At 36.3% G+C, this 27,593-nt stretch overlaps 1 protein-coding gene across 12 annotated transcripts in view; it reads right to left on the bottom strand.

Moving 5' to 3' along the window:
* Positions 1 to 27,593, bottom strand: part of DNM1L (dynamin 1 like) — a 58,348-nt gene that overhangs the window by 21,908 nt on the left and 8,847 nt on the right. For 4 of the 12 annotated variants that reach the window (XM_082352155.1, XM_082352156.1, XM_082352148.1 and 1 more), the window contains exons 2-6: positions 10,676 to 10,823; positions 7,309 to 7,347; positions 5,807 to 5,853; positions 5,319 to 5,390; positions 3,985 to 4,071 (exon numbers count right to left, since the gene is read on the bottom strand). In XM_082352155.1, the coding sequence (XP_082208281.1) occupies positions 3,985 to 4,071; positions 5,319 to 5,390; positions 5,807 to 5,853; positions 7,309 to 7,347; positions 10,676 to 10,823 (393 nt within the window). The remainder of the gene's footprint in view (positions 1 to 3,984; positions 4,072 to 5,318; positions 5,391 to 5,806; positions 5,854 to 7,308; positions 7,348 to 10,675; positions 10,824 to 27,593) is intronic. The other 8 variants (XM_082352158.1, XM_082352157.1, XM_082352150.1 and 5 more) reach the window with 2 other exon arrangements.

Raw genomic sequence — 27,593 nt, 5'->3', positions numbered from 1 at the left:
GATGTTATATGTTATTACTGACACTAGATATCAAAAATGAAAAGATAATGTAAAAAAAAAAATTCATATTTATTTACATATATAACAATTCATGCATTGATAACAAAGAAGCAGCAATAAGATTGCTTTATGGTAGCCTAGTGTAATCGATATGATTGCTTCACAGTAGCCTAGCCTATACACTAATGAGTGAATCGTTATAAAATTTTTACAGCATACAGTGTCAAAGTCATATTCATAATACAGTATGGAAACCACTTACCTGTGATGATAGGCTGATACGCAGTTTCTCCAATTACAAAAGAAAGGCATACTGCATGGTAATATAATTCTTTGAAAGCAAAGTTATAAAATAGTAAGAAAACACATTATTAATTTTACATTAAATATCACTCACCTTATACCTATATAAAGACAGGCTATCCATTTCAATACAAGTCTTGTACATGATGTTCTACAAAATGAGTACTTAGGCAATGATGACAAAAAGGACACAAAAACATCTCATGCACTGGGTCTTTGTTGCTGCACACGGGCTTTCTCTAGTTGTGGCGAGCAGGGACTACTCTGCGTTGCCGTGCGCAGGCTTCTCATTGCAGTGGCTTCTCTTGTTGCGGAGCATGGGCTCTAGGCACACAGGCTTCAGTAGGTGTGGCACGCGAGCTCAGTAGTTGTGGCTCGCGGGCTATAGAGCGCAGGCTCAGTAGTTGTGGCGCACGGGCTTAGTTGCTCCACGGCATGTGGGATCTTCCCGGACCAGGGCTCTAACCCGTGTCCCCTGCATTGGCAGGTGGATTCTTAACCATTGCACCACCAGGGAAGCCCTCTCATACAGTTCTTGCCATACAGTTACTAGATTTCACAAGAAGACACACACATATACAACAGAACTCTATGGCATGATGATTATTTGCTATTCACTAAGTGGAAGTGGATCATCCTCATTGTCTTCATGTGAAGTAGATGGAAGAAGAGGAGGATCTGGTCTTGCTGTGTCAGGAGTGGTAGAGGCAGAAAAAGCGGAGGAGGCAGAAGCGGAGGCAGGAGAGGCAGGCACTCTCAGTGTAACTTGACAGAAATACATCATAATTTCTGTCTGATTTGTTTTTTCACTCTAAAAATGTTTCTATATGGTGCCAATCCTTCTTCCACCAAGTCAAAATCAGTCTTGAATAATTGGAACTCTTTGACGGATCATGCAATGTCAATTTGTTTTGGGGCACTGCTTCTTTTACATCTTCTTCCTCATCATCTGGCACTGTTTCAGAAGTACTCATTTCCATCAAGTCATCTTCTGTTAATTCCTCCCATGCACTGTCTACTTTAGCTCTTGAATTTCTATAAGATTCATATCTGGAAACCCTTCACCCACCCACCCACTTTTTTTTTGGACATGTCCACAGTCTCTTTCATGATTTCCTTGATTGGCTCTGTCGTAAATCCTGAAGTCTTACACAACATCTGGACACAGCTTTCTCCAGCAGGAATTTATTATTTCAGACTTAATACCTTTCATGGCTTTTTCAATAACAACAACATCTTCAATAGTGTAATCCTCCCAGACTTTCATGATGTTCTCTCTAACAGGGTTCTCCTCCATAGTATTGACAAGCCTTTCCATAGAGTTCCACGTGTAATGAGCCTTAAAGGTCCATATGACCCCCTGATTTAGAGGGTGAATAGGAGACGTTGTGTTTGGAGACAAGTAGACCACTTCAACACCTGTGGCCAGGGGCACTGTCTAATACCAAAAGAACTTTAAAAGGCAGTCCCTTACTGGAAAGGTACTTCCTGCTTCAGGGACAAAGCATTGATGGAACCAATCCAGGAAAAGGGTTCTCTTTGTCCAGGCCTTCTTTTGGGGCAACCAAAAGACTGACAGCTGGTGTTTCTCTTTTGCCTTCAAGGCTTGGGGGTTAGCAGCTTAATAGATAAGGGCAGTCCTGATCATAAACCCAACTGCATTTGCACAAAACGGTAGAGCTGGCCTATCCCTTCCTTCCTTGCATCCTGGTGCCTGCTTCTCTTCCTTACTAATAAATGTCCTTTGTGGCATTTTTTTCCAGAATAGGGCACTTTCATCTGCATTAAAAACCTGTTCAGGCAGATATCCTTTCTCCTTAATGATTTTCTTAATAGCATCTGAGAACTTGTCTGCTGCCTCCTGTTATCTTGACATTTTTTAAGCCAAACCTTTTTCTGAAATTATCAACCTATCCTTTGTTGGCAATAAATTATACAGCTTTAGACCCTTCACCTTCCTTTTGCTTTAAGTTGTCATATATTGACTTTGCTTTTTCTCAAATAATGTTATAGTCTATAGGTATGCCTTTCCTACAGCAATCCTGCACCCACATAAAAGTTGAAATTTCAATACAAGATATAAAGGCATTGCACATAAAGTACAAGGTTTTCATGCCTTCTGGCATAGCTGCAGCACTGCCTTCATGAATTTCCTTTTCTTTTTTTTTACAATGGTTCTTAAGCTGGATTCATTTATCTTGAAATGGTGGGCAACTGCAGACCTCAATCTACAGTGCATATCAAGCAATTCAACTTTTTCTTGTAACATCATGACTTTTCGCTGCTTCTTGGGAGCACTTCCAGCATCACTAGTGGCACTTCATATGGGTCTCATGATGTTATTCAAGGTTTACGGTATTACACTAAACATGATGAAAAATATGCAAGAACCTCAAGAGATCACCTGTTACCACGATTAACTAGAGAGATGAACTGCTCAAGCAGAGATGATTAGCATCACACGGCATTTTAACGGGCTATTCACAACACTTGAGCTCAGCACAACAGCAACAGAAGGTGGCTATGAAATTATTACAGTAGTACAGTATGTACTACAGTTCATCTTATGCAGTTATAATTAAATACTGCATCTTTACATATGTTTACATTTCTTTCTGCTTCAAATGGCACCATGTACAGTCTGTGTGTGCATAGGTTTTGATAAATTTTAACTTTTTATAATAGATTTGTATGTTAATTTTTATTAATTTTTTCAGTGTTTCTAGGCTATGCAGTTGTCTGCAAGTTTTTTCAAATTGCCACAAATCTCCAAAAAACTTTTCCAATATATTTATTGAAAAAAATCCACATATAAGTGGACCCATGCAGTTCAAACCCTTGTTCAAGGGTTGACTGTATAGTGTAAACATAACTTTTATATGCACTGGATAAACAAAAAATTTGTGTGATTTGCTTTATTGCGATATTCGCTTTATTGCAATATTCACTTTATTGAGGTGGTCTGGAACCAAACCTGCAATATCTCCAAGGTATGCCTGTATTTTAAAGGTAAGGAGAGCTAGAGGATTTGCTGACAGAGAAAGTAGGGTGTAGGATAAGAAGTGTCAAGGATGACTACAAACTTTTTGGCTAAGCAACTGGTAGAACAGAGTTGCCATTTATTGAGATGGAGGAGACTGTAGAAAGATCAAGTCAGGTTGAGGGACAGATCAGGCATTTGGTATTAGACACATCAAGTTTGAAATGCCTATTAGACATCTGAAGTGTGTATGTCAAGTAGACAGTTGGATATACAAGATGAATATACAAGTCTGGAGATATTTGAGTGTTGTCAGCATACAGACACTCATAATTAAAGTCATAAGACTGGATGAAATCATCAAGAGGTTAGGTGTACCCCTTTGACAAGAGGTCCAAAAACTTAGCTTTGGGGCACTCACTGTTTAGACACTGAGAAGATAAGAAACCAGCAAAAGAGACTGAGAAGGAGTGACCAGTAAGATCAGAAATAATCCTCTAGAGTGTGGTATCCTGGAAGCAGAGTAAAGAAAGTGTTTCAAGGAGAGAGAAGGACTCAACTATGTCAAATGCTGCTAATAGATCAAGGTAGTTGCAAAAAAAAAAAGGCTGATTAATCCATGTGAGGTTAAGGAAAAACTACATTTGTTCAGGTGAAAACAAACATGACCATACCCACAATGAGTAACAACTACTCTTTACCTTAGTCATTCCTGGCAAATCCACAAGTGTCAGATTGACAACATGGGGTGAAAAAATCTTAAGATGAATTGGTTCAGGGCTTACTCCCTAAAAATAAGTTTTAAAATATCATATTAAAATCACATTAAAATTTCAATGAATAAAAATGCTAAAGTAAACCTCATTTTAAGTATTATACATTAGATGCTTTTAAATATTAAATAAACCATGATTTCTAAAACATTTCAACAATAAAAACGTGATGAAACATATAGGAAATAAGGCAGCTAGCCATAGGTTATAATCCCATCCAACCTTATACTATTAATATACACAATTTATTTCCCCTATATTATTTCACATTCTTTTCTCCGGATTCTCAGCAGATAACATTTCTTAAATATGTTTAATAGACTTAGTGCTGAACAAAAGAATAATGTATCACTATCCAAATTTATGAAGTTCTTGAGTTCAGGGAGTGAGACATAGGTAACAAGTTATCCAAATCAGGGAAGTATGGCAGCAGCAGCAGTAACTAAAAGGTAACCTGCCCAGAGATCAATAATAAACAAAGCTTAGTCAATCACTAAAACAGAGAAGAATATCCTGAATAGGCATAAAGAAATTAACATGGCTCCAAAAATGCCTGTTTGTCAGGAAAAACCTCTCCAGCATAGCATCTGGCAGATAAAAGAACTCAATAAATATTTTTTTAATATTAGTACTTAGCTAAGGCCCACTTGTGGGATTAAATGTACCCATACAAGAATGGAGGTAACAACAAAAGGGAAGGGAACAGAAAAGTAATAAGAATAAAGAAAGAAGAGAGAGAAAACAGAAGCATTTAAGGGAGTCAGTGATAGTGCCTCGTGTCAAAATTAATCGTATCTTAGACACCTAATTTACTTTAAATTCTCAGAATCTGAGAAGACAATTCAGTTGTTAACATTACTTTTCATTTTCACTGAAAAAAAAAAACCTTAATTTCCCTCTCTTTGCTTTCATAAGTAAATCTAGCCTTACTCAGGTAAGAAAAAGAGCTCTTCAAAATACATGAATCTTGTAAGTTATATATTGCTTCTTAAATTAGAATAGAGTCAATCCAGCAGAAAAAGATAACACTGTAGGAAGCATTGAATTAAAAAGTTACATAATAAAGTGATATACACATCTCAAGATCAAGAATAAACACCTAAATGAAATATCTGATAGCATATAAAAACTCTAAGAAACAAAAGGTATTAAATAAAGTTTTTATATATTTGGGAAAATACTCCGTTAGTTTCAAAGACCAGAATACTCTCGATGATATATTTACCAATGGTTATAATTTCCAGCTCTAAAGAGATGCCTACCTTATTATTTCCTGAAATCCTTTCTGTTTCATTTTCAATTTCTTGTCGAATTTCATCAAAATCTGTGTAAAGCTAAAAATTATTGAAACAAAAAACACGGTATTCAAAATAAGATTATAAGTTCTTAAGCGGGGTTTGATAAATTTCAAGGATGTCTATGGATCTGCTTCAGAGAATTAGTAAACAAACTCTAATATACACATATATTTTTCTGAGCCAGAGTCATAGTTTATATGAGTTTTTCAAAGCTGCCTGAGCCCACAACAGTTAAGAGTCTCCAAATTAGAGAGAACAGGGCTCAACTTAAATGTTTTCCAAATAAACTACTATGGTTAGAAATGTTAAGATAAGATTTATTTTATAAGGAACAGCTGCTTCAAGATAACAATGCTACATTGCCAATCATAAGAAACTAAATTATCAACTACTTGTACCCCAAAAAAATGTTTTCAACATGTTACTTCTTCACCATATTCTTGTAAAATTACCTTATTTTTGGTGTGAAGAAATTTACCCCATTCTTCTGCTTCAACCCCTGGAAAAAGAAAAACTCCATTTATTGGAAACTATGGAAATTACTTTTTAATCTTTATTTAGGAATTCAAAAAGGCAGTACAATATTATTTGTTCCTATTTTGCCATTAACTACAAGTTAACTTATATTTTAAGATCTGCTAAATTATACTCTCACATTTTCAAAATTGTAATTTCAGAGCTGCTCACAGGTCTTCCCACTATTTGAAATCTAGATTTTAACAAATAAAACTGTTTACCTCTCCTCATAGTATAGTAAAATATGTATACTTTATTTTTAAAAATCTTACACATGAAAAGCAGTTTATCTGATGAAAATACTCAAGCTAATGGCTAAAAGAAGAAAACTTATGAGTCATACTGAATAATGCAAAAAGCATATATAATAGATTTACACATAACTCATAAAAATTTGCAATATGTGAATGAAACAGCTAACTTTTCATTCTGTTTTGTCGTTTTTATTTTAATTTGGTTTCTTGTTGGTAACCCATAAAGTCACAATTTGTCGTTACTTTAAAGAGCTCTCTCAGTAGTATGAAGCTACTCCATAATTTATATGCATTTTCAACGTGATTTTTCCCCCCTAGGAACAAGATTATGTTCTCCCTTGGAACTGAAGGTAGGAAAGAAATGAAATGGCATGGGGTGGGGGGGATGGGGGGAACCTGGCATATGCCCTGTATGGAGTTGCTACTCGCCAGTAGTTTCCAAAAATAGGTCTGTTCCTCTTGCACTTGCTGAAAAAAGGAAAAATTATTCACTGCAGGTACTGTTTTGAGTGGTCTGAGACTTGGATAGCAAATTTTGTTCTGATTTTTCCAGAGAAGCTAGAAATGCTTAATTGTAGAAAGGTAAACTAACTTTGCCTCCCCCAAGCACAGCTATTCTGCTTTTGCCAAATTCAGAGTTTTAAATGTCTTAATGATTAAGTTTATGAATAACACATATCAGCCACCTGAGATCAAAATAAAAATGACTGTAAGATATTAAAATAAATATTTACTGAGGAAAAGGTGGATCAATTTCTTTGGTGGGATAAAGGTAAATAAACTGGATCCTTTTTGCAAGTAAAATGCTCACCTACTTGAAGCTTAGTACCTTCTTCCAAGAAGTCTCATTGGAGGACTGGAGTAATCTAGATGAATAGAACTCAGAGGCAGGTACTATATACCAAAGGGGTGTTCTTAATTTACCTTATCATATAGAAGAGGCCTGGCTTCACAAGCATGTTTTTAAAAATAAAAATAAAATAAATTACATTCACCACCAAAAAAAGCCTGCATTCTGATGCAATGCCAAAAGGTAACAAGAACCACTAACACCTGCAATCAATCAACGTGGATAGGCAAATAAAAATGGAAGAAAAAAAATGCACACAGCCTGTAAGAGTACAAAAGCACACATGCAGGCATAATAGGAAAAGAAGGGCCAAAAACAAATGGATAAAGGAAACCTTTAGAAAGGTGTCTTGAGTTTTTCCATGTAGCAGGGTCTGTAGTTAAAGAGAAACAGCACAGAATGATAAGTTTAGTGCTTATCCCTAATATTTCAAACCTTTCTAAAAAATCAAGTGTGCAAAAAACCTGAACACATTTCAAATGCCATTTCAAATGCATTCAATTATTCCAAATTTACAACTATAAAACTTCCATTACAATTAGTTATAATTAGAGGGATGTATATAATATTTTAAATGACATAAATGAAGTATATAGTGTGCCATAATTTATTTTTATTTTCCATTACACCTAATTATATCACCTCTGGTTTCTAATTCTAACAAAATGGATTAAAATTAATTTACTATTCAAAAATTTGTCTTAGATATCTGATAACTATGGGTAAAGATAAATTACCTAGTGGAAAAAAATCTACAAAACATATCAAACACATCTTTCAAAACCCTGATAGTAAATATGCAAGTATTTACCAATTGAGCTTTATAAGGGATTATTTTCTTTGAAATATATATTGAATTTAACAGAACACCACAGAAACAGTTTTGGTCTTTAGTCAGCATGCTACTTTGGATTTAGTCTACAAGGAGATCTGAGGAAAACTTGATTTATTTCTTACAAATATATGAAAGGTAATCCTAGAGTTCAAAGTCCAAACTAAACCACCATCTCACTTGAAAACAGTTTTTGTTTTTAATAAGATTTTATCAGAAAATTCTTTTACATTGGCAGAAGTGGGGGGCAAGATGAGAAATAGTATAAATCTATATATTGACACCTCAATTATCCTATGTAGTTGGCAGAATGAGGGGTCTCATGTTAAATAAATTTTCCTGATAATTGAATTATACATAGTAATACTTAAATAGTTTAGCCAGTTTTGATGGACCTATATTTAAAATGGATTATACTGCTCCATGTCGTGTTAGAATCCACTGCTCTTAAACTTACCTATTAATGGTAACTTATGCCTTTGTTACATAATAAAGCCTTTTGAGGCTACAAATCCCTATACAAAATGGTTAGAGACTGATTTTTTCTTTTTTTGAAGTTCTCCTGTCTTTACGTTTTCCTCCCCTTTCTCCTGTATGGTTGCCAGGCTGTCAGGTAGTTCATACTCTTCTGGCTGTCTCCTGCTTCACGGTTTATAATTTCCTCTAGGGTAGAATGATTTGTGGTAAGGTAGAACTGTTTATCCTAAGGATAAATAGGCTCTGATGAGAAGTTAAAGAACTATTCTAGTTATTAATAAGATATATGACATTTAGTACTCAAAATTTACAAAATCTATTTTGTGTTCTGGGTGGCTGAGTTGTCATTTTAAGTGAGGTTTTATGTTTTTTAATATAAAAAATAAGCACTAAGCTTTGGGGAAAAAAAATATATATATATATATACAGGTAAAGATATACAGATTTACTGACCAACCACCAAGAAGAGACATCAACAAAACAGTGGACATACAAACAAAGAGATACCAAGGAACTGACACTTCTATAACTGAAATGTACACCCTTTTCAGAAACACTGCCCACATCTGCAAACAGTTTCTGAGAGACAGGATATCATCTGCCCTTTTCAAGATGACTGAAGAAAATGAAGAGTTAAAAGAAACAGACTTAACACCATACAGTTTCTTGAAGTTTTAGTTTAAGGTATTTGGTAAAATTGATGATGTTAGTTAGTGAGAATGAAATTTTTAAAGAGTTATTCTATACATTTGAAGCTGGACCATAAATTAGTCCAAAATGATTAAATTCAAGGTTCAGAATTTCAATAATAAAGAAATATTACAGAAAAGCAAAGTGATGAATAATATACCAAGAAGCTACCTAATATAATTAAAAGACTCCTACATAACCTCTGGCAGTCTATCCAAAAATATTTATCATTATATCATTATATGTTAACATCTACAACTTCATTAACTTGCTTTAGCGATTAACTTTCTGTAGTCATTGTAGATGCTCATGACAGGTCTTTTTTTGTCCCCTTTAAAAAAAAAAATCAAGCTATCACAACAATGCTCCTATAATAAGTAAAGGAAAAGATCAGATACAGAAATTAAAGTAACTTCAATTGCATGAAATTATCATCCCATCTTAGATTAGAATATAAGAAACAGAATGAAACTTCATTGAAAACAGATCTCTGCAGAATGAGAAACAAACATGGTACTCTGCTGCAAATGCAATTTAATACTTAGAACATTTTATAGACGTTTATAAATAAGACAAAATGTGAACCAAACACTGAAGATTAAACATATTACTCTCATCAAACGTTCCAAACCTCACTAATGTAAAAGTATGATTAATAGAGGATACACATTTAATAGGCAATTTAAAACATGCTAATAAAGATAGTGTGTCTTAAAATATTTTCAGTTTAACCAAAGAAGAACTGCTATAAAGGATGGTGCATATTTTCTTATCATGATACTCCACATTTACTATTTGGGTGAGGGAGGAATCTAAAAAGTATGTGCTATATAGGTAAGCCTTAGCAAGAGAAGGATAGTAAAAAAAATAACAATAATTAGGGACCTCCCTAGCGGTCCAGTGGTTAAGACACCATGCTTCCACTGCAGGGAGCGCAGGTTCGATCCCTGGTCGGGGAACTAAGATACTTCATGCCACGTGGTGTGGCAAAAATAATAATAATTTTTTTAAAAAAACTCTTTCTAAAAATAATATTCATCTTAGATTGAAGGGCCAAAGATTCAAAACTAGCAGACAATGGCAAGACCAGAAAAGGGAAGGTAAGATAACATTGCTATGCTGAAAGCTAAATCATTTTAATTTTACTTAAAAGTAAATCTTTAAACTAGAATCTAGAATATTTAAATTCTAGGGACTTCCCTGGTGGTCCAGTGGTTAAGACTCCGCGCTTCCACTACAGGGGGCGCAGGTTCAATCCCTGGTTGGGGAACTAAGATCCCGTGCGCCGCATGGCATGGCAAAAAAAAGAAAATATTTAAATTCTAAAACAAAGTGAAAAAGCAAAAACATTGTTTTAAACACAAGGAAAAAAAGTTTAAAACGCTCCAAAAGACACAAAAACTTTTAAAAATAACTGATTCTCGTTTACCAAGTAGCTCACTAGATCCTCCACTAAATAGCATTAACAACAGTTTACTAAATTGAATTACCAAAAAGGTTCTCTTTCAAAAAAGTTGACTCATGGTCCTCAAAAACAACAAAAATTACTCTTTTTTTACATGAGAAAAGATGCATACCACTTTTCTTCACAAGACTTCTGATTTTGCTACAGCCACTAATTTCTAATTAGCTCATATCTTTTTAAGATTGGACCAAAAATGAAGAATTTTAAAATAATTTTTATTCCAATTCTAAAATTTACCATTTTCTTCTCCTGTTGTTTTTCGTTTATCTTCAGGTGAAACATGGACTAGCTGCAGAATGAGAGGTCTCCGGGTGACAATACCAGTGCCTCTGGGAAGCAGGTCCCTCCCCACTAGGCTTTCTAGCACTGAGCTCTTTCCACTGCTCTGAAAACGGAATACACAAGAGCAAAATGAGTTTCTTAACAGATTTTTTTGTAACTCAGTAAGACTATGCTATATAATTACTTTAAAAAAATTATTGCAAAGTCTTTTAAAATGAAAGTTTAGTTATATTTTCTATTATATGATCTTTATTTCTTTACAATAAAATAGTACAAAAAGAGAAAATATATACCCTAGTGCAAAATCAATTAGTTATGTGGTAACAATATCTATGATTATTTCATGGGATATATAAAAATTTATAACTCAAAAAAAAAGAGAGAGACAATATAAAAGCCCCAATTCCCCATAATTTTCCTACCTTTTCTGATACTCTCAACCATATAATATTAGGTAATTTCAAAACCTATATAACATTGGTATACATAAAATTATGTCCAGAATATGTAGATATTTTACATTAAATGGGATAGTAGTACTATGTGTATTTTTCTCTAACCCACTTTTATTTTTAATATAACAATCAGGGATATCATTCCATATCAATATAATTACTTCTGTGCTTAATAGTTAAATAGTATTTTGTATGTAAAACCAAACCCCAACTGATGGACATTTAAATGGTCCTTGCCACTATTAACAATGCTGCAATGAACATACTTTGTACATATAACCTTACTCACTTATCCTATGACCTCATTAGATTTACTTAGTTCATTAAATAAAACTGCTGTGATTAAAGAGCATACAGATTTTATGCATTCAGATACTACCAGACTGCACCCTACAAGATGGGAGGCACCAAGCTATGCTTCATGTTCAATCTGCTGCATCCCCATCAGCATTGGGCATTACCACTTTTTTGAATCTTTGCTACTTTTTCTTGATAAACACTGACAGTTCATTTAAATTTGCATTTCTTTATTATTCAGTCTAGTATCACTTTGTTTAAGGGCCTTTTGTATTTCTCCTTCAGTGATTTGCTTGTTCAAATGCTGGTATATTATGCGTCTTATTAGTTTATAAAGATCTTTATCCATATAAGTATTTATTTTTTGTTGTTTTGAATATTTTCCCCAACTTTTTATTTTGAAACTTTCAAAGCCACAAGAGTTGGAAGAATATTAACAGTGAATACCCATATACCTTAACAAAAGTACCATATACCTTAAATAATTATTAGTATTTTGACACATTTGCTTTATGTCTCTTCTTACACACACACATATTTTCTTTTCTTTTGCTGTCCCTTTTGAGAGTTGGTTAATATGTAATGACATTTCATCCCTAAATATAGTGGCATATCTCTAAGAATAAGGGCATTCTACTATGTAACCACACTACAATGATCACACTGAGGAAATTTAACATAGACACAATACTAATAAACAGTATATAATCAAATAATATATAAACTTGTCTCTATTATGCATTTTTATATTATACATAAATGTTTACAAATTTGCTACTTTTTTCAACTTTGTAATTCATATTTTTCTGTAACAGAATATGTTTTCCTTACTGTATTTTTTCTTAGTCAAAACTAGTACATCTTCTAATTTCATACTTTCTACAGCAAAAGCAAAGCAAAAACCCTAAACTCATCTACTGTATCAGAAAGAGTCTACAGGAAACAGATGGCCCATTCAAACTAGAATAATTTAAGGAGAGTTTAGTTACAAGCGGACTATTTACAAAGTTTTGGAAGAGGGGGATCACAAGGGATAGTGCAATAACGTGGGCTGGTAATGACAGAGCAGCTCTTATTCACTCACAAGCTCCAAAAGATGGATGAGAACTTTCAGAGAGCCAGCCTAAGGCATCTACACATAGGAAGTAAGCCAGGGGAATAAATACCCAGACTTTAGTCTCCTCCTTTCTCTAAGTCCTGCCAAGGCTCCCCATTTCCAAACCGAATAGGCAGAGGACATAGGGCCCCATTCCTGTTGTCCAGAAAGGTCCCCTATGATGGAGAAAAGTAATGTTGAGTGGATAAGGAGGGTCAAATTTAAGGTTATGTGGCACATCCGGTTTTGCTAGGTTTTGGAGTCCAGGTTTACCCCTCTCATAAGTAAAATGGGTGCTTCCCCCATTTCTTTTCTGTACTCTAAAATAATTTAAACAACACTGAAGGGGGACCTTCAAGATGGCGGAGGAGTAAGACATAGAGATCAGCTTCCTCTCCACAAATACATCAAAAATACATCTACATGTGGAACAACTCCTATACAACACCTACCGCATGCTGGCAGAAGACCTCAGACTCCCCAAAAGGCAAGAAAATCCCCACATAACTGGCCATGTAGCTGACAGGGTCTTGGTGCCCCAGCCTGGTGTCAGGCCTGAGCCTCCGAGGTGGGAGACCGAGTTCAGGACATTGGACCAACAGAGACCACCCAGCCCCATGTAATATCAATCTGTGAGAGCTCTCCCAGAGATCTCTGTCTCAAAGCAAAGACCCAGCTCCACCCAACGGCCAGCAAGCTCCAATGCTGGACACCCCATGACAAACAACTAGCAAGACAAGAACACAACCCCACCCATTAGCACAGAGGCTGCCTAAAATCATACTAAGTTCACAGACACCCCAAAACACACCACCAGACACGGCGCTGCCCACCAGAAAGACAAGATCCAGCCCCACCCAACAGAACACAGGCACCAGTCCCCTCCACCAGGAAGCCTACACAACCCACTGAACCAACCTCACCCACTGGGGGCAGACACCAAAAACAATGGGAACCACGAACCTGCAGCCTACGATAAGGAGACCACAAACACAGTAAGCTAAGCAAAATGAGAAGACAGAGAAACACAGAGCAGATGAAGGAGCAAGGTAAAAACCCACCAGACCAAACAAAGGAAGAGGAAATAGGCACTCTACATAAAAATGAATTCAGAGAATGATGGTAAATATATCCAAAATCTTGGAAATAGAATGGAGAAAATAAAAGAAACGTTTAACAAGGACCTAGAAGAACTAAAGAGCAAACAAACAATGATGAACAACACAATAAATGGAATTGAAAATTCTCTAGAAGTAATCAATAGCAGAATAACTGAGGCAGAAGAACAGATAAGATAAGTGACCAGGAAAATTAAACAGTGGAAATAACTACCTCAGAGCAGAATAAAAAAAAAGAATGAAAAGAATCGAGGACAGTCTCAGAGACCTCTGGGACAGCATTAAACGCACCAACATTCAAATTAAGGGGTCCCAGAAGAAGAAGAGAAAAAGAAAGGGTCTGAGAAAATATTTGAAGAGATTTTAGTTGAAAACTTCCCTAACATGGGAAAGGAAATAGTCAATCAAGTTCAGGAAGCAGAGAGAGTCCCATACAGGATAAATCCCAGGAGAAACACACCAAGACACATATTAATCAAACGATCAAAAATTAGATACAAAGAAAAAAAATATTAAAAGCAGCAAGGGAAAAGCAACAAATAACATACAAGGGAATCCCCATAAGGTTAACAGCTGATCTTTCAGCAGATACTCTGCAAGCCAGAAGGGAGTGGCAGGACATATTTAAAGTGATGAAAGGGAAAAACCTACAACCAAGATTACTCCACCCAGCAAGGATCTCGTTCAGATTCAACAGAGAAATTAAAAACCTTACAGACAAGCAAAAGTTAAGAGAATTCAGCACCACCAAACCAGCTTTACAACAAATGCTAAAGGAACTTCTCTAAGTGGGAAACACAAGAAAAGGAAAAGACCTACAATTACAAACCCAAAACAATTAAGAAAATGGTAATAGGAACATACATATTGATAATTACTTTTAATGTAAATGGATTAAATGCTCCAACCGAAAGACACAGATTGGCTAAATAGATACAAAAACAAGACCTGTATATATGCTGTCTACAAGAGACCCACTTCAGACCTAGGGACATATACAGACTGAAAGTGAGGGGATGGAAAAAGATATTCCATGCAAATGGAAGTCAAAAGAAAGCTGGAGGGGGCTTCCCTGGTGGCGCAGCGGTTGGGAGTTTGCCTGCCAATGCAGGGGATTGGGCCCTGGTCTGGGAAGATCCCACGTGCCGTGGAGCGACTAAGCCCGTGAGCCACAACTACAGAGCCTGCGCATCTGGAGCCTGTGCTCCGCAACAAGAGAGGTCGCGACAGTGAGAGGCCCGTGCACCGCGATGAAGAGTAGCCCACACTTGCCGCAACTAGAGAAAGCCCTCGCACAGAAAGGAAGATCCAACACAGCCAAAAATAAATATAAAGAAAGAAAGAAATTGACACTTTACTTTAAAAAAAAAAAAAGAAGCTGGAGTAGCAATTCTCATATCAGACAAAATACACTTTAAAATAAAGACTATTGGGCTTCCCTGGTGGTGCAGTGGTTGAGAATCTGCCTGCCAATGCAAGGGACATGGGTTCGACCCCTAGTCCAGGAAGATCTCACATGCCGCGGAGCGGCTGGGCCCGTGAGCCAGTTACTGAGCCTGCGCATCTGGAGCCTGTACTCCGCAACAGGAGAGGCCACGATAGTGAGAGGCCTGCGCACCGCGATGAAGAGTGGCCCCCGCTTGCCACGACTGGAAAAAGCCCTCGAACAGAAACGAAGACCAAACACAGCCATAAATAAAAATAAATAAGTAAATAAATAAATAAAATAAAATAAAATAAAGACTATTACAAGAGACAAAGAAGGACACTACATAATAATCAAGGGATCAATCCAAAAAGAAGATATAACAACTGTAAATATTTATGCACCCGACATAGGAGCACCTCAATACATAAGGCAAATGCTAACAGCCACAAAACGGGAAATTGACAGTAACACAATCATAGTAGGGGCCTTTAACACCCCACTTTCACCAATGGACAGATCAACCAAAATGAAAATAAATAAGGGAACACAAGCTTTAAATGACACATTAAACAAGATGAATTTAATTGATATTTATAAGACATTCCATCCAAAACCAAAAGAATACACTTTCTTCTCAAGTGCTCATGGAACATTCTCCAGACTAGATCATATCTTGGGTCACAAATGAAGCCTTGGTAAATTTAAGAAAAATGAAATCATATCAAGTGTCTTTTCCAACAACAATGCTATGAGACTATATATCAATTACAGGAAAAAAACTTTTAAAAAACCAAACACATGGAGGCTAAACAATACACTACTTAATAACCAAGAGAGCACTGAAGAAAGAAAACAGGAAACCAAAAAATACCTAGAAACAAATGACAACGAAAACACGATGATCCAAAACCTATGGGATGCAGCAAAAGCAGTTCTAAGTGGGAAGTTTATAGCAATACAATCCTATCTCAAGAAACAAGAAAAATCTCAAATAAACCACCTAATCTTACACCTAAAGCAATTAGAGAAAGAAGAACAAAAAAACCCAAAGTTAGCAGAAGGAAAGAAATCATAAAGATCAGATCAGAAATTAATGAAAAACAAACGAAGGAAACAATAGCAAAGATCAATAAAACTAAAAGCTGGTTCTTCGAGAAGATAAACAAAATTGATCAACCATTAGTCACACTCATCAAGAAGAAAAGGGAGAAGACTCAAATCAACAGAATTAGAAATGAAAATGGAAAAGTAACAAGAGACACTACAGAAATACAAAGGATCATGAGAGATTACTACAAGCAACTATATGCCAATAAAATGGACAACCTGGAAGAAATGGACACATTCTTAGAAAAGCACAACCTTCCGAGACTGAACCAGGAATAAATAGAAAATATAAACAGACCAATCACAAGCACTGAAATTGAAACTGAGATTAAAAATCTCCCAACAGGGCTTCCCTGGTGGCGCAGTGGGTGAGAATCTGCCTGTTAATGCAGGGGACACGGGTTCGAGCCCTGGTCTGGGAAGATCCCACATGCCGTGGAGCAACTAGGCCCGTGAGCCACAACTACTGAGCCTGTGCATCTGGAGCCTGTGCCCCGCAATGGGAGGGGCCGCGATAGTGAAAGGCCCGTGCACTGCGATGAAGAGCGGCCCCCGCACCGCGGTGAAGAGTGGTCCCCACTTGCCACAACTAGAGAAAGCCCTCGCACAAAACGAAGACCCAACACAGCCAAAAATAAATAAATAAATAAATAAATAAAGTAGCTATTAAAAAAAAAAAAATCTCCCAACAAACAGAAGCCCAGGACCTGATGGCTTCACAGGTGAATTCTATCAAACATTTCGAGAAGAACTAACACCTATCCTTCTCAAACTCTTCCAAAAAACTGCGGAGCAAGGAACACTCCCAAACTCATTCTATCAGGTATCAGGATGAGGCCACCATCATCCTGATACCAAAACCAGACAAAGATGTCACAAAAAAAGAACAGTACAGGCCAGTATCACTGATGAACACGGAGGCAAACATCCTCAACAAAACACTAGCAAACAGAATCCAACAGCACATTAAAAGAATCACACACCATGATCAAGTGGGGTTTATCCCAGGAATGCAAGGATTCTTCAATATACGCAAATCAATCAATGCAATACACCATATTAACAAATTGAAGGATAAAAACCATATGATAATCTCAGTAAATGCAGAAAAAACTTTCAAAAAAATTCAGCACCCATTTATGATAAAAACTCTCCAGAAAGTAGGCATACAGGGAAACTACCTCAACATAATAAAGGCCATATATGACAAACCCACAGCCAACATCATCCTCAGTGGTGAAAACCTGAAACCATTTCCTCTAAGATCAGGAATAAGAGACGGTTGCCCACTCTCACCACTATTATTCAACATAGTTTTGGAAGTTTTAGCCACGGCAATCAGAGAAGAAAAAGAAATAAAAAGAATCCAAATCAGAAAAGAAGAAGTAAAACTGTCACTGTTTGCAGATGACATGATACTATACATAGAGAATCCTAAAGATGTTACCAGAAAACTACTAGAGCTAATCAATGAATCTGGTAAAGTAGCAGGATACAAAATTAATGCACAGAAATCTCTTGCATTCCTATACACTAACAATGAAAAATCTGAAAAAGAAATTAAGGAAATACTACCATTTACCATTGCAACAAAAAGAATAAAATACATAGGAATAAACCTACTAAGGAGACAAAAGACCTGTATGCAGAAAAGTATAACACACTGATGAAAGAAATTAAAGACGATACAAACAGATGGAGAGATATACCATGTTTTTGGATTGGAAAAATCAACATTGTAAAAATGACTATACTACCCAAAGCAATCTACAGATTCAATGCATTCCCCATCTAACTACGAATGGCATTTTTCACAGAACTAGAACAAAAAATTTCACAATTTGTATGGAAACACAAAAGACCCCGAATAGCCAAAGCAATCTTGAGAAAGAAAAACGGAGCTGGAGGAATCAGGCTCCCTGACTTCAGACTATACTACAGAGCTACAGTAATCAAGACAGTATGGTACTGGCACAAAAACAGAAATACAGATCAATGAACAGGATAGAAAGCCCAGCGTTAAACCCATGCACATATGGTCATCTTATCTTTGATAAAGGAGGCAAGAATATACAATGGAGAAAAGACAGCCTCTTCAATAAGTGGTGCTGGGAAAACTGGACAGCTACATGTAAAAGAATGAAATTAGAACACTCCCTAACACCATACACAAAAATAAACTCAAAATGGATTAAAGACCTAAATGTAAGGCCAGACACTTAGAGGAAACTCTAAGAGGAAAACATAGGCAGGACATTCTATGACATAAATCACAGCAAGATCCTTTCTGACCCACCTCCTAGAGAAATGGAAATGAAAACAAAACTAAACAAATGGGACCTAATGAAACTTAACCGCTTTTGCACAGCAAAAGAAACCATAAACAGGACAAAACGATGACCCTCACAAGGGCAGAAAATATTTGCAAACAAAGCAACTGACAAAGGATTAATCTCCAAAATATACAAGCAGCTCATGCAGCTCAATATAAAATTTAAAAAAAAAACCCAATCCAAAAATGGGCAGAGGAGCTAAACGGACATTTCTCCAAAGAAGATATACAGATTGCCAACAACACATGAAAGGATGCTCAACATCACTAATCATTAGAGAAATGCAAATCAAAACTAGAATGAGGTATCACCTCACACCGGTCAGAATGGCTGTCATCAAAAAATCTACAAATGATAAATGCTGGAGAGGGTGTGGAGAAAAGGGAGCCCTCTTGCACTGTTGGTGGGAATGTAAATTGATACAGTCACTATAGAGAACAGTATGGAGGCTCCTTAAAAAACTAAAAATAGAACTACCACATGACCCAGCAATCTCACTACTGGGCATATACCCTGAGAAAACCATAATTCAAAAAGAGACATGTACCACAGTGTTCACTGCAGCACTGTTTACAATAGCCAGGACATGAGAGCAACCTAAGTGTCCATCAACAGATGAATGGATAAAGAAGATGTGGCACATATATGCAATGGAGTATTACTCAGCCATAAAAAGAAACAAAATTGAGTTATTTGTAGTGAGGTGGATGGACTTAGAGTCTGTCATACAGAGTGAAGTAAGTCAGAAAGAGAAAAACAAGTACCGTATGCTAACACATATATATGGAGTCTAGAAAAAGAAAATGGTTCTGAAGAACCTAGGGTCAGGGTAGGAATAAAGACGCAGACATAGAGAATGGACTTGAGGGCACAGGGAGGGGGAAGGGTAAGCTGGAACGAAGTGAGAGAGTGGCACTGACATAGCTAGTGGGAAGCAGCCGCATAGCACAGGGAGATCAGCTCCATGCTTTGTGACCTCCTAGAGGGGTGGGATAGGGAGGGTAGGAGGGAGACGCAAGAGGGAGGAGATATGGGGTATATGTACATGTATAGCTGATTCACTTAGTTATAAAGCAGAAACTAACACACCATTGTAAAGCAATTATACTCCAATAAAGATGTTAAAAAATAAATAAAAATAAAAAAGAGACCTATACCACAATGATCGTTGCAGCCCTATTTACAATACCCAGGACATGGAAGCAACCTAAGTGTCCATCGACAGATGAAGGGATATAGAAGATGTGGTACATATATACAATGGAATATTACTCAGCCATAAAAAGAAATGAAATTGTTATTTGTAGTGAGGTGGATGGACCTAGAGTCTGTCATACAGAGTGAAGTAAGTCAGAAAGAGAAAAATACTGTATGCTAATACACATATATGGAATCTAAAAAAACAGGGTTCTGATGAACCTAGGGGCAAGACAGGAATAAAGATGCAGACGTACAGAATGGACTTGAGTACACAGGGAGGGGGAGGGATAAGCTGGGACGAAGTGAGAGAGTAGCACTGACATATATACACTACCAAATGTAAAATAGATAGCTAGTGAGAAGCAGCTGCATCGCACAGGGAGATCACCTAGGTGTTTTGTGACCACCTAGAGGGGTGGGATAGGGAGGGTGGGAGGGAGACGCAAGAGGGCGGGGATATGGGGATATATGTATACATATAGCTGATTCACTTTGTTATACAGCAGAAACTAATACAACACTGTAAAGCAATTATAGTCCAATAAAGATGTTAAAAAAAAAAACCCGGAAATTTCCTCTTCTTTATGTGTTTGATTAAAAATCTATCCACAAAAGTCAAGTAATTCTCCTGGATTTTCAAATTTATAAGCATAACTACTTATAATATTCTTAGAAATTGTTCACTTTTCTTATTTCTAGTATTTTATCTTTTTCCACCCATTTAAAAAAAATTTTTTTTTAATTGGGGTATAGTTGCTTTAAAATGTTGTGCTAGCTCCTGCTGCACAGCAAAGTGAACCGGCCATATGTATACACATATCCCCTCCTTTTTGGATTTCCTTCCCATTTAGGTCACCACAGAGCACTGAGTAGAGTTCCCCATGCTATACAGCAGGTCCTCATTAGTTATTTTATACCTAGGTGTATATATATGTCAATCCCAATCTCCCAAGTCATCCCACCCACCCCTCCCTTTTCCCCCTGGTGTCCACACGTTTGTTCTCTACATCTATGTCTCTATTTCGGCTTTGCAAATAGGTTCATCTGCACCACTTTTATAGATTCCACATATATGTATTAATATATGATATTTGTTTTTCTCTTTCTGGCTTACTTCAATCTATATGACAGTCTCTAGGTCCTCTAATATTTTATCTTTATGTTCTTTTTTCAGACCAGATTTCCCAATTGACTATTATATTGATTTTATTGGTCAAATCTGTATTTTATTTAATTTTTTTTTTATATAAAGTAGATACTACTTTGTCTACTTCTTTTCTTCCTTTTTTTTTTTAAACTTTGGGTTTATTTATTTATTTATTTATGGCTGTGTTGGGTCTTCATTTCTGCGCGAGGGCTTTCTCTAGTTGTGGCAAGTGCGGGCCACTCTTCATCGTGGTGCACAGGCCTCTCATTATCACGGCCTCTCTTGTTGCAGAGCACAGGCTCCAGACGCGCAGGCTCAGTAATTGTGGCTCACGGGCCTAGTTGCTCTGCGGCATGTGGGATCTTCCCAGACCAGGGCTCGAACCCGTGTCCCCTGCATTGGCAGGCAGATTCTCAACCACTGCGCCACCAGGGAAGCCCTAATCTGTATTTTATTGATTTCATTTTGTAATTATTTATTTTTAATACTGTTAATTTCTTCTTGCTGGGTTTGTTTTCTGGGGAAGAGGGTTATTTGGCCCATCCACCCTACACACACACATACATCTCTCAATAGGAGTCATCTCTATCTTCATTCTTCTATACTGAGAATCTTGGTTCTCAAGGACACAGTTTGTGGCCGAATTAAAAGAAAACACTCATTTGCTTTTTATTTCACATTACACAGTCTCCAAATCATAATACCAATACTCCCACCACCAATATGATTATTGAAGATAGTTTTTAAAATATTTTGCACATGATTCCTCCATTCTCCTTCTCATCTGTTTACAGACCATACTTCCTTCTTTTTTTAACCCTCACTAAGTCTTGGTTCTACAAGTATGTGTATAGTACTAACTGTCAGTCCTTATATTAATGTCTCTCTAGTCATTTTGATTCTCTTCCTGAAGATTCCTCAGGAAGAGCCAATGGGAACAATATTCTTCAGTTCTAGCACACTGATAACAGTCTGTGACTTTTATACTTGAAAATCAGTTTGGTTATATGTAAAATATTGGGCTCATGCTTTCTTGAGTATCTTAAATATGGAATTCCATAATAAATTGTGTCTTTTCTCATAAATTCTCTCATAAGAATAGATCTTCTCTCATAAATTTTTACTGTTGAAAAATATAATAATCTGATTTTCCTTCCCTGATTTTGCTTAGAAGCCTGAAGAATTTTTATTTTTCCTTTAAAGTTCAATAATTTTACTAGACTGTGTCTTAGTGTTGGTCTTGCTGTGTCAATGTTCTCAGGCATGTGCTGAGCTCTTTCAAAATGGAGTTCCAAGTCTGTTTTTAATTCAGTTAAATTGTAAGTTTTAGTATCTGTTCTGCTCCCTTGCCATCATTTTTTTCTTCTTTGGGGATTCCTATTATACATATGTTGGATCTCCCCTGCCTGTTTTCAATATGTCAATTTCTATCAAATTCTTCTTACAGCTCCTTTTTATCCCATCTTTAAAAATGTCTTCCTCCTTTTCAACATCTTTCTCTTTCAAAGGTATTATCTGTTGTGTTTATATGCCCTGGTGTTTTCCTTCTAATTTGTCATTTCTAAAATAAATTTTCTTTCAATTCTAATATTTCACAAAGTTCTACCACCTAGCATTTAAAAATTTTTTTTCTTATGCAAACTTGTTTTTTTTTTTAGAAATGCCTTATTCTGATTATAATGTCTTTTGTCTTAATATCTAATGGTTTTCATCTGTTCTGTGGACGTCTTTCTGGTGTGCTTTCATTGTCTATAGGAATGCTATTTGGAGTCCCATTTTTCTTCAGATACTTTGTAAACTTTTGACAACAATCATTTCATATTGTTGATATTTAAATAAAGTTCATTTTCCTGAAGTTTCAGAAGGAGTTTTGGCCTAGAATAGCTATTCTAACTTCACTCTAAAACTCTCTCTTGTTTTTGTACAGTGTTTGAAAATAAAGTTTTGTTTTCTGAGATATCTTGATTCTGTTCCTCTCCACCACTTTTATCTGGACCTTCTCTTTTCTTTGTATTCTTCAGGGGATGCTTAATTGTATTGTCAGTTCCTTCTCAAGTGCAGATTGGTCCTGGAAGGCAGCTTTGGTTGGTTTTAGAAGTTTCAAGGTCCTCCAGTCCCTTAAGGCTTTATAAAAGACCTCTTTCACTCACCCATTATCAGTGTGTGCAAAACCCCTCCCAGTTTCAGCTGGCCCTCCAGGCTTTCCAGTGATTGCCTTTTGGCTATTTTTCAATTCTCACATTCATTTGAAGTTCCACTGCTTCCTTCTTCTTCCTTCATAGACAATAATACACAGGTCTTGGAGCTGTTAGTGGTCTATCCCCAAACTACTGGTGTTTGAGCATTTGTAGAGGGAAACATGCTCAACTAATTTTCTTGTAAATGTTGTTCATGGATTTTGGGTTTTCCTATTTTATTTGTTCTGTTTTTATGGGAAAGTCAAACAGGGATTAGGAAACTATTCTACCACTGCTGTCATCTTCCCAGAATCCCCAATACAGAAATTTAACCCACTTTGAAATACTTAGACTAATGTTTAGTTTTATATAAGTTTTTTAATATTATTCAGTCATAAAAAGGAATAAAGTACTGATACATGCTATAATATGGATGAACCGCAGAAACATTATACTAAGTGAAAGAAGTCAGTCACAAAAGACCACATATTATTTGACCCTGTTTACATGAAATGTCCAGAACAAGCAAGAAAGTAGATTAAGTGGCTGCCTAACACTGGGGGCAGAGGAGAGCAGGGAGTGACTGCTAATGGATACAAGCTTTCCTTTTGGGATGATACAATATATAATTAGATTATGGTGATGGTTGCACAACTCTATGGACATGCTAAAAAACATTTAACTATACATTTCACAAATTCCAGAACAATTATAAACAAATGTTAAAAATCATGACTTTATACATTAGAGAACATAAGAATACTTTCATGACTTTGAGATAGAAAGTACAAACTAGAGAAGAAAAGATTGTTAATTCAACTACAGCAAAATTAAAATTTATTTTACTCATACAAAATAATTGGGGGAAAATATTTCTTTTTTTTTTAGTTTTTTAATTTATTTTTTGGCTGCATTGGGTCTTCCTTGCTGTGCACGGGCTTTCTCTCTAGTTGCGGTGAGCAGGGGCTACTCTTCGTTGTGGTGCACGGGCTTCTCATTGCAGTGGCGTCTCTTGTTGCGGAGCATGGGCTCTAGAGTGTGCAGGCTTCAGTAGATGCAGCACATGGGCTCAGTAGTTGTGGCTCATGGGCTCTAGAGTGCAGGCTCAGTAGTTGTGGTGCATGGGCTTAGTTGCTCCGCGGCATGTGGGATCTTCCCAGACCAGGGTTCGAACCCGTGTCCCCTGCATTGGCAGGTGGATTTCCAACCACTGCACCACCAGGGAAGCCCCGATAATTGGGGGAAAATATTTCTGACTCATGTAACTGACAAAGAATTAGCAACCAAAATGTAAAAGTGACTCCTACAAATCATCAAGAAAAAGATGAATACTATAATAGAATATCATTTACAGAGATATGAACAGAAACTCACAACAGAACCACAAAGAGCCAAGAAATAAGTTGCTCCAACTTATTAGTAATCGGGGAACTGCAATAAAAATGACAATGAAATACCATAAATTTAAAATGTGACAATACAAAGTATAGGTATAAACAAATAAACAAACTCCACTCTGTACATGGGAATGTAAATGGTTACAAACATTCTGAGGAGCAAGTAGAAATATCAAGTAAAAATGAAAATACATATACCCTACAGTCTAGTAATTCCACTACTTGATACTTTAGAGAAATTCTCAAACGTGTACAATGAAGCATTCATAGGAATGTTTCCAGCACTGTTGTTTACTAAAACTGCTATAGCAAACAAGGGCAAACACTCAAATGTTCCTCAAGGAGAGGAGAAATTTTGATATATTCATATACTAGATTACAGCAGTATAAGTGAGCAAACTAGGAATATATATATGTATGTATGGGTAAATCTCACATGTATGATTGTGTAAAAATAACACTGAAGAGGAATATATACTATTTGACATCACTTACTTCAGGTAAGTGTAAAACATGTGAAACAATATATATTACTTATGTTATCTACATATGTACTATATGTAAAATGAAATGCATAGGCGTGATAAACACTAAATTCAGGAAATTGGTTATGTCTCTGTGGGAAGAAGGAAATTTCATCTAGATAGTTAATATTTTTTTTCTTAAACTAGGAAGTAGATTAAATGGTGTCCTAATATTATCCTTTGTACCTTTTCGATATTTTCAATATTTCAAAATAATTTTTAATGCCTCAAATGTGGTACGGGATTTCATATTGATGAGGTATTTAAAGAAGCTCCATTTCCACCACCCTCCCATACCCTAAGCAGACACTTGGTATAGCCACACACAGCTTGGATATAGGTTACAGACTAGTCCCTTTGTCCACCCTGGCCTTCTGTACAAGTGATCTATACTAGCTTAAGTGTCCAACTCTGCTAGAAAGTTCAAAGTACTATATTCAAGCTACAACAGAGATCTGGAAGCAATTCAGGTAATATTTCAATTTTATTTCACAATATCTTGGATGGGAAATGAAGGAATTTTTTAAAAAAAATTTTTCTGTTCTCTCTTGTTCAGTATGTTTCACTGCATTTAAATAATGGTTATAGTATAGATGGATACAGAATTTTATAATCACAATTAATTCCCCTAAGAACTCTAAATTTTAAATATTTCTCCATGGCATCTAACATTTACTGTTGCAGATTGAAAGTCTGATGCCAGTCTGATTCTCTTTCCCTTTTAGGAAATCTTTCTTTCCTCCTTCCTTCTATTTTGACACTTGGAGAATTCTGGGGTTTTGTAAAAGTTTGGATTTCAGAAATTTACCCAGGGTATGTCAATCCTTTCAATATTTGTGCCCAGCAACTGAAATCTGAAGATGTGGGGGACTTCGGCTTACTGTTTGATTATTCTTTGTCCATCCAAGTGTTCTTTCTCAATCAACTATGACAAGGATTTTGACTCTCTTAGCTCTCACCATCAAGTCTCTCATCTCTAATAAATTTCATAACATACGGTTTTGATTTGTCTTTTAATAGAATTCCTCAAGTTGTTTTTTCTATTTCATAAATTAGGCTTTCAACAATGTCAGTGTGACTGTTGTTCCCCATCACCCCCACCCACTATGCTGTTTAGTTCTTCCTTCTTAAATATGTCACAAAAATACTTTTTAAATTTCTCTCCTAAATTCTGTATTAACCTCATTTTGTTACTGTGATTATCTACCTTAGTCTCCTCCTTTATGGCTACTGATTTTCAGTTAGTTGTACACTTTTATGTATCTACATATAGGTTTTTTTAAGACGGGTTATTGTGGACTGAACTGCATCTCTCCAAAATTCGTATGATGAAGCTCTAACCCCCTTAGAAGGTGTACCTCATACCTCAATATGTGACCATATTTGGAGACAATCTTCAAATAGGTGATTAAGTTAAAACAAGGTGATTAGGGTGGGCCCTAGTCCAATCTGACTGGTGTCCTTACTAAAAAAGAAAATTTTGGGACAACAGAGAGACATTAGGGATGTGACACAGAGATGAAAGAGCATGTGAGGACACAGAGAGAAAGCAGCCATCTGCAAGCCAAGGAGAGAGGCCTCAAAAGAAACCAAACCTGCCTACATCTTGATATTGGACTTCTAGTCTCCAGAACTGTAAGAAAATAAATTTCTGTTGCTTCTGTGCACATGTTGTTTATGTGCCACCCAGTCTTGTGTGGTATTTTGTTATGGCAGCCCTAGCAAACTAACAAACATGGGTTACAAACTTAACTGCCCCCACAAACAAAGCAGATAACCTGAATGGGTAAATCAACTCAGACTTCAGTCAAAATGACATCAGATTGTATTCTTCTGACATTCTGTTTGCGTATTAAAAATATAAGATCTCACATCTCACAAAATAAAAGAATGTCTCTCAGGAATAGTAAAAATATAAGAATATTTCCCAGATAGTCTTTAACTTTCCCCTTTTCATAGAAACATGGAAACATGTTAACGTTTCATTGCCCTCTTCAAACTATAAAAAAGAGCAACACATATATTATGATAAGGAAGGAAGGCTAACTAAATACAGCCTGACCCATCTAAAGCAGGCATTTTTCAAATCCATTGTAAATGTGGGTGTAGTGTTATCAGATTTTCTGATTCTTTTAAAGGAAAAACCAGAAACCTGGCCCTTTCCATTAAATCCACCAATTTTTAAACATTGGCAACTCTTCCTTTTTTTTTTTTTTTAAACATATTGTGTGTATCAGTTCCAATCAAGATGGCAACATAGGAGGATCCTGAACTCACCTCCTACCGTGGACACACAGAATTTACAGCTAGAAATGGAACAACTCCCTCTGAAAGAAACTAAAAAATTAGCTGAGCAACTCATACATATCAGGCAAATGACAAAAAACCATAACAAAACAGGCTGGAGAGGCTAAGACACAATCTCACCATAAACCTCAACCCACGTGTAGTGACCCACAATTGCGAGGGAACTCACAACACCTGCAAGACTTGGAGAGGTGGCTGTTTATTCTAACGCATACAAACCAACACAGAGAGTCAAGGAAAATAAAGAAACAGAGGAATATATTCCAAACAAAAGAACAAGGTAAAA

Source organism: Balaenoptera borealis (assembly GCF_965194805.1).
Source record: "Balaenoptera borealis genome assembly, chromosome: 13".
Taxonomy (NCBI): Eukaryota; Metazoa; Chordata; class Mammalia; order Artiodactyla; family Balaenopteridae; genus Balaenoptera; species Balaenoptera borealis.
The sequence above is the reverse complement of the archived record's forward strand: the minus strand, read 5'-3'. Positions and strand labels throughout refer to the sequence as shown.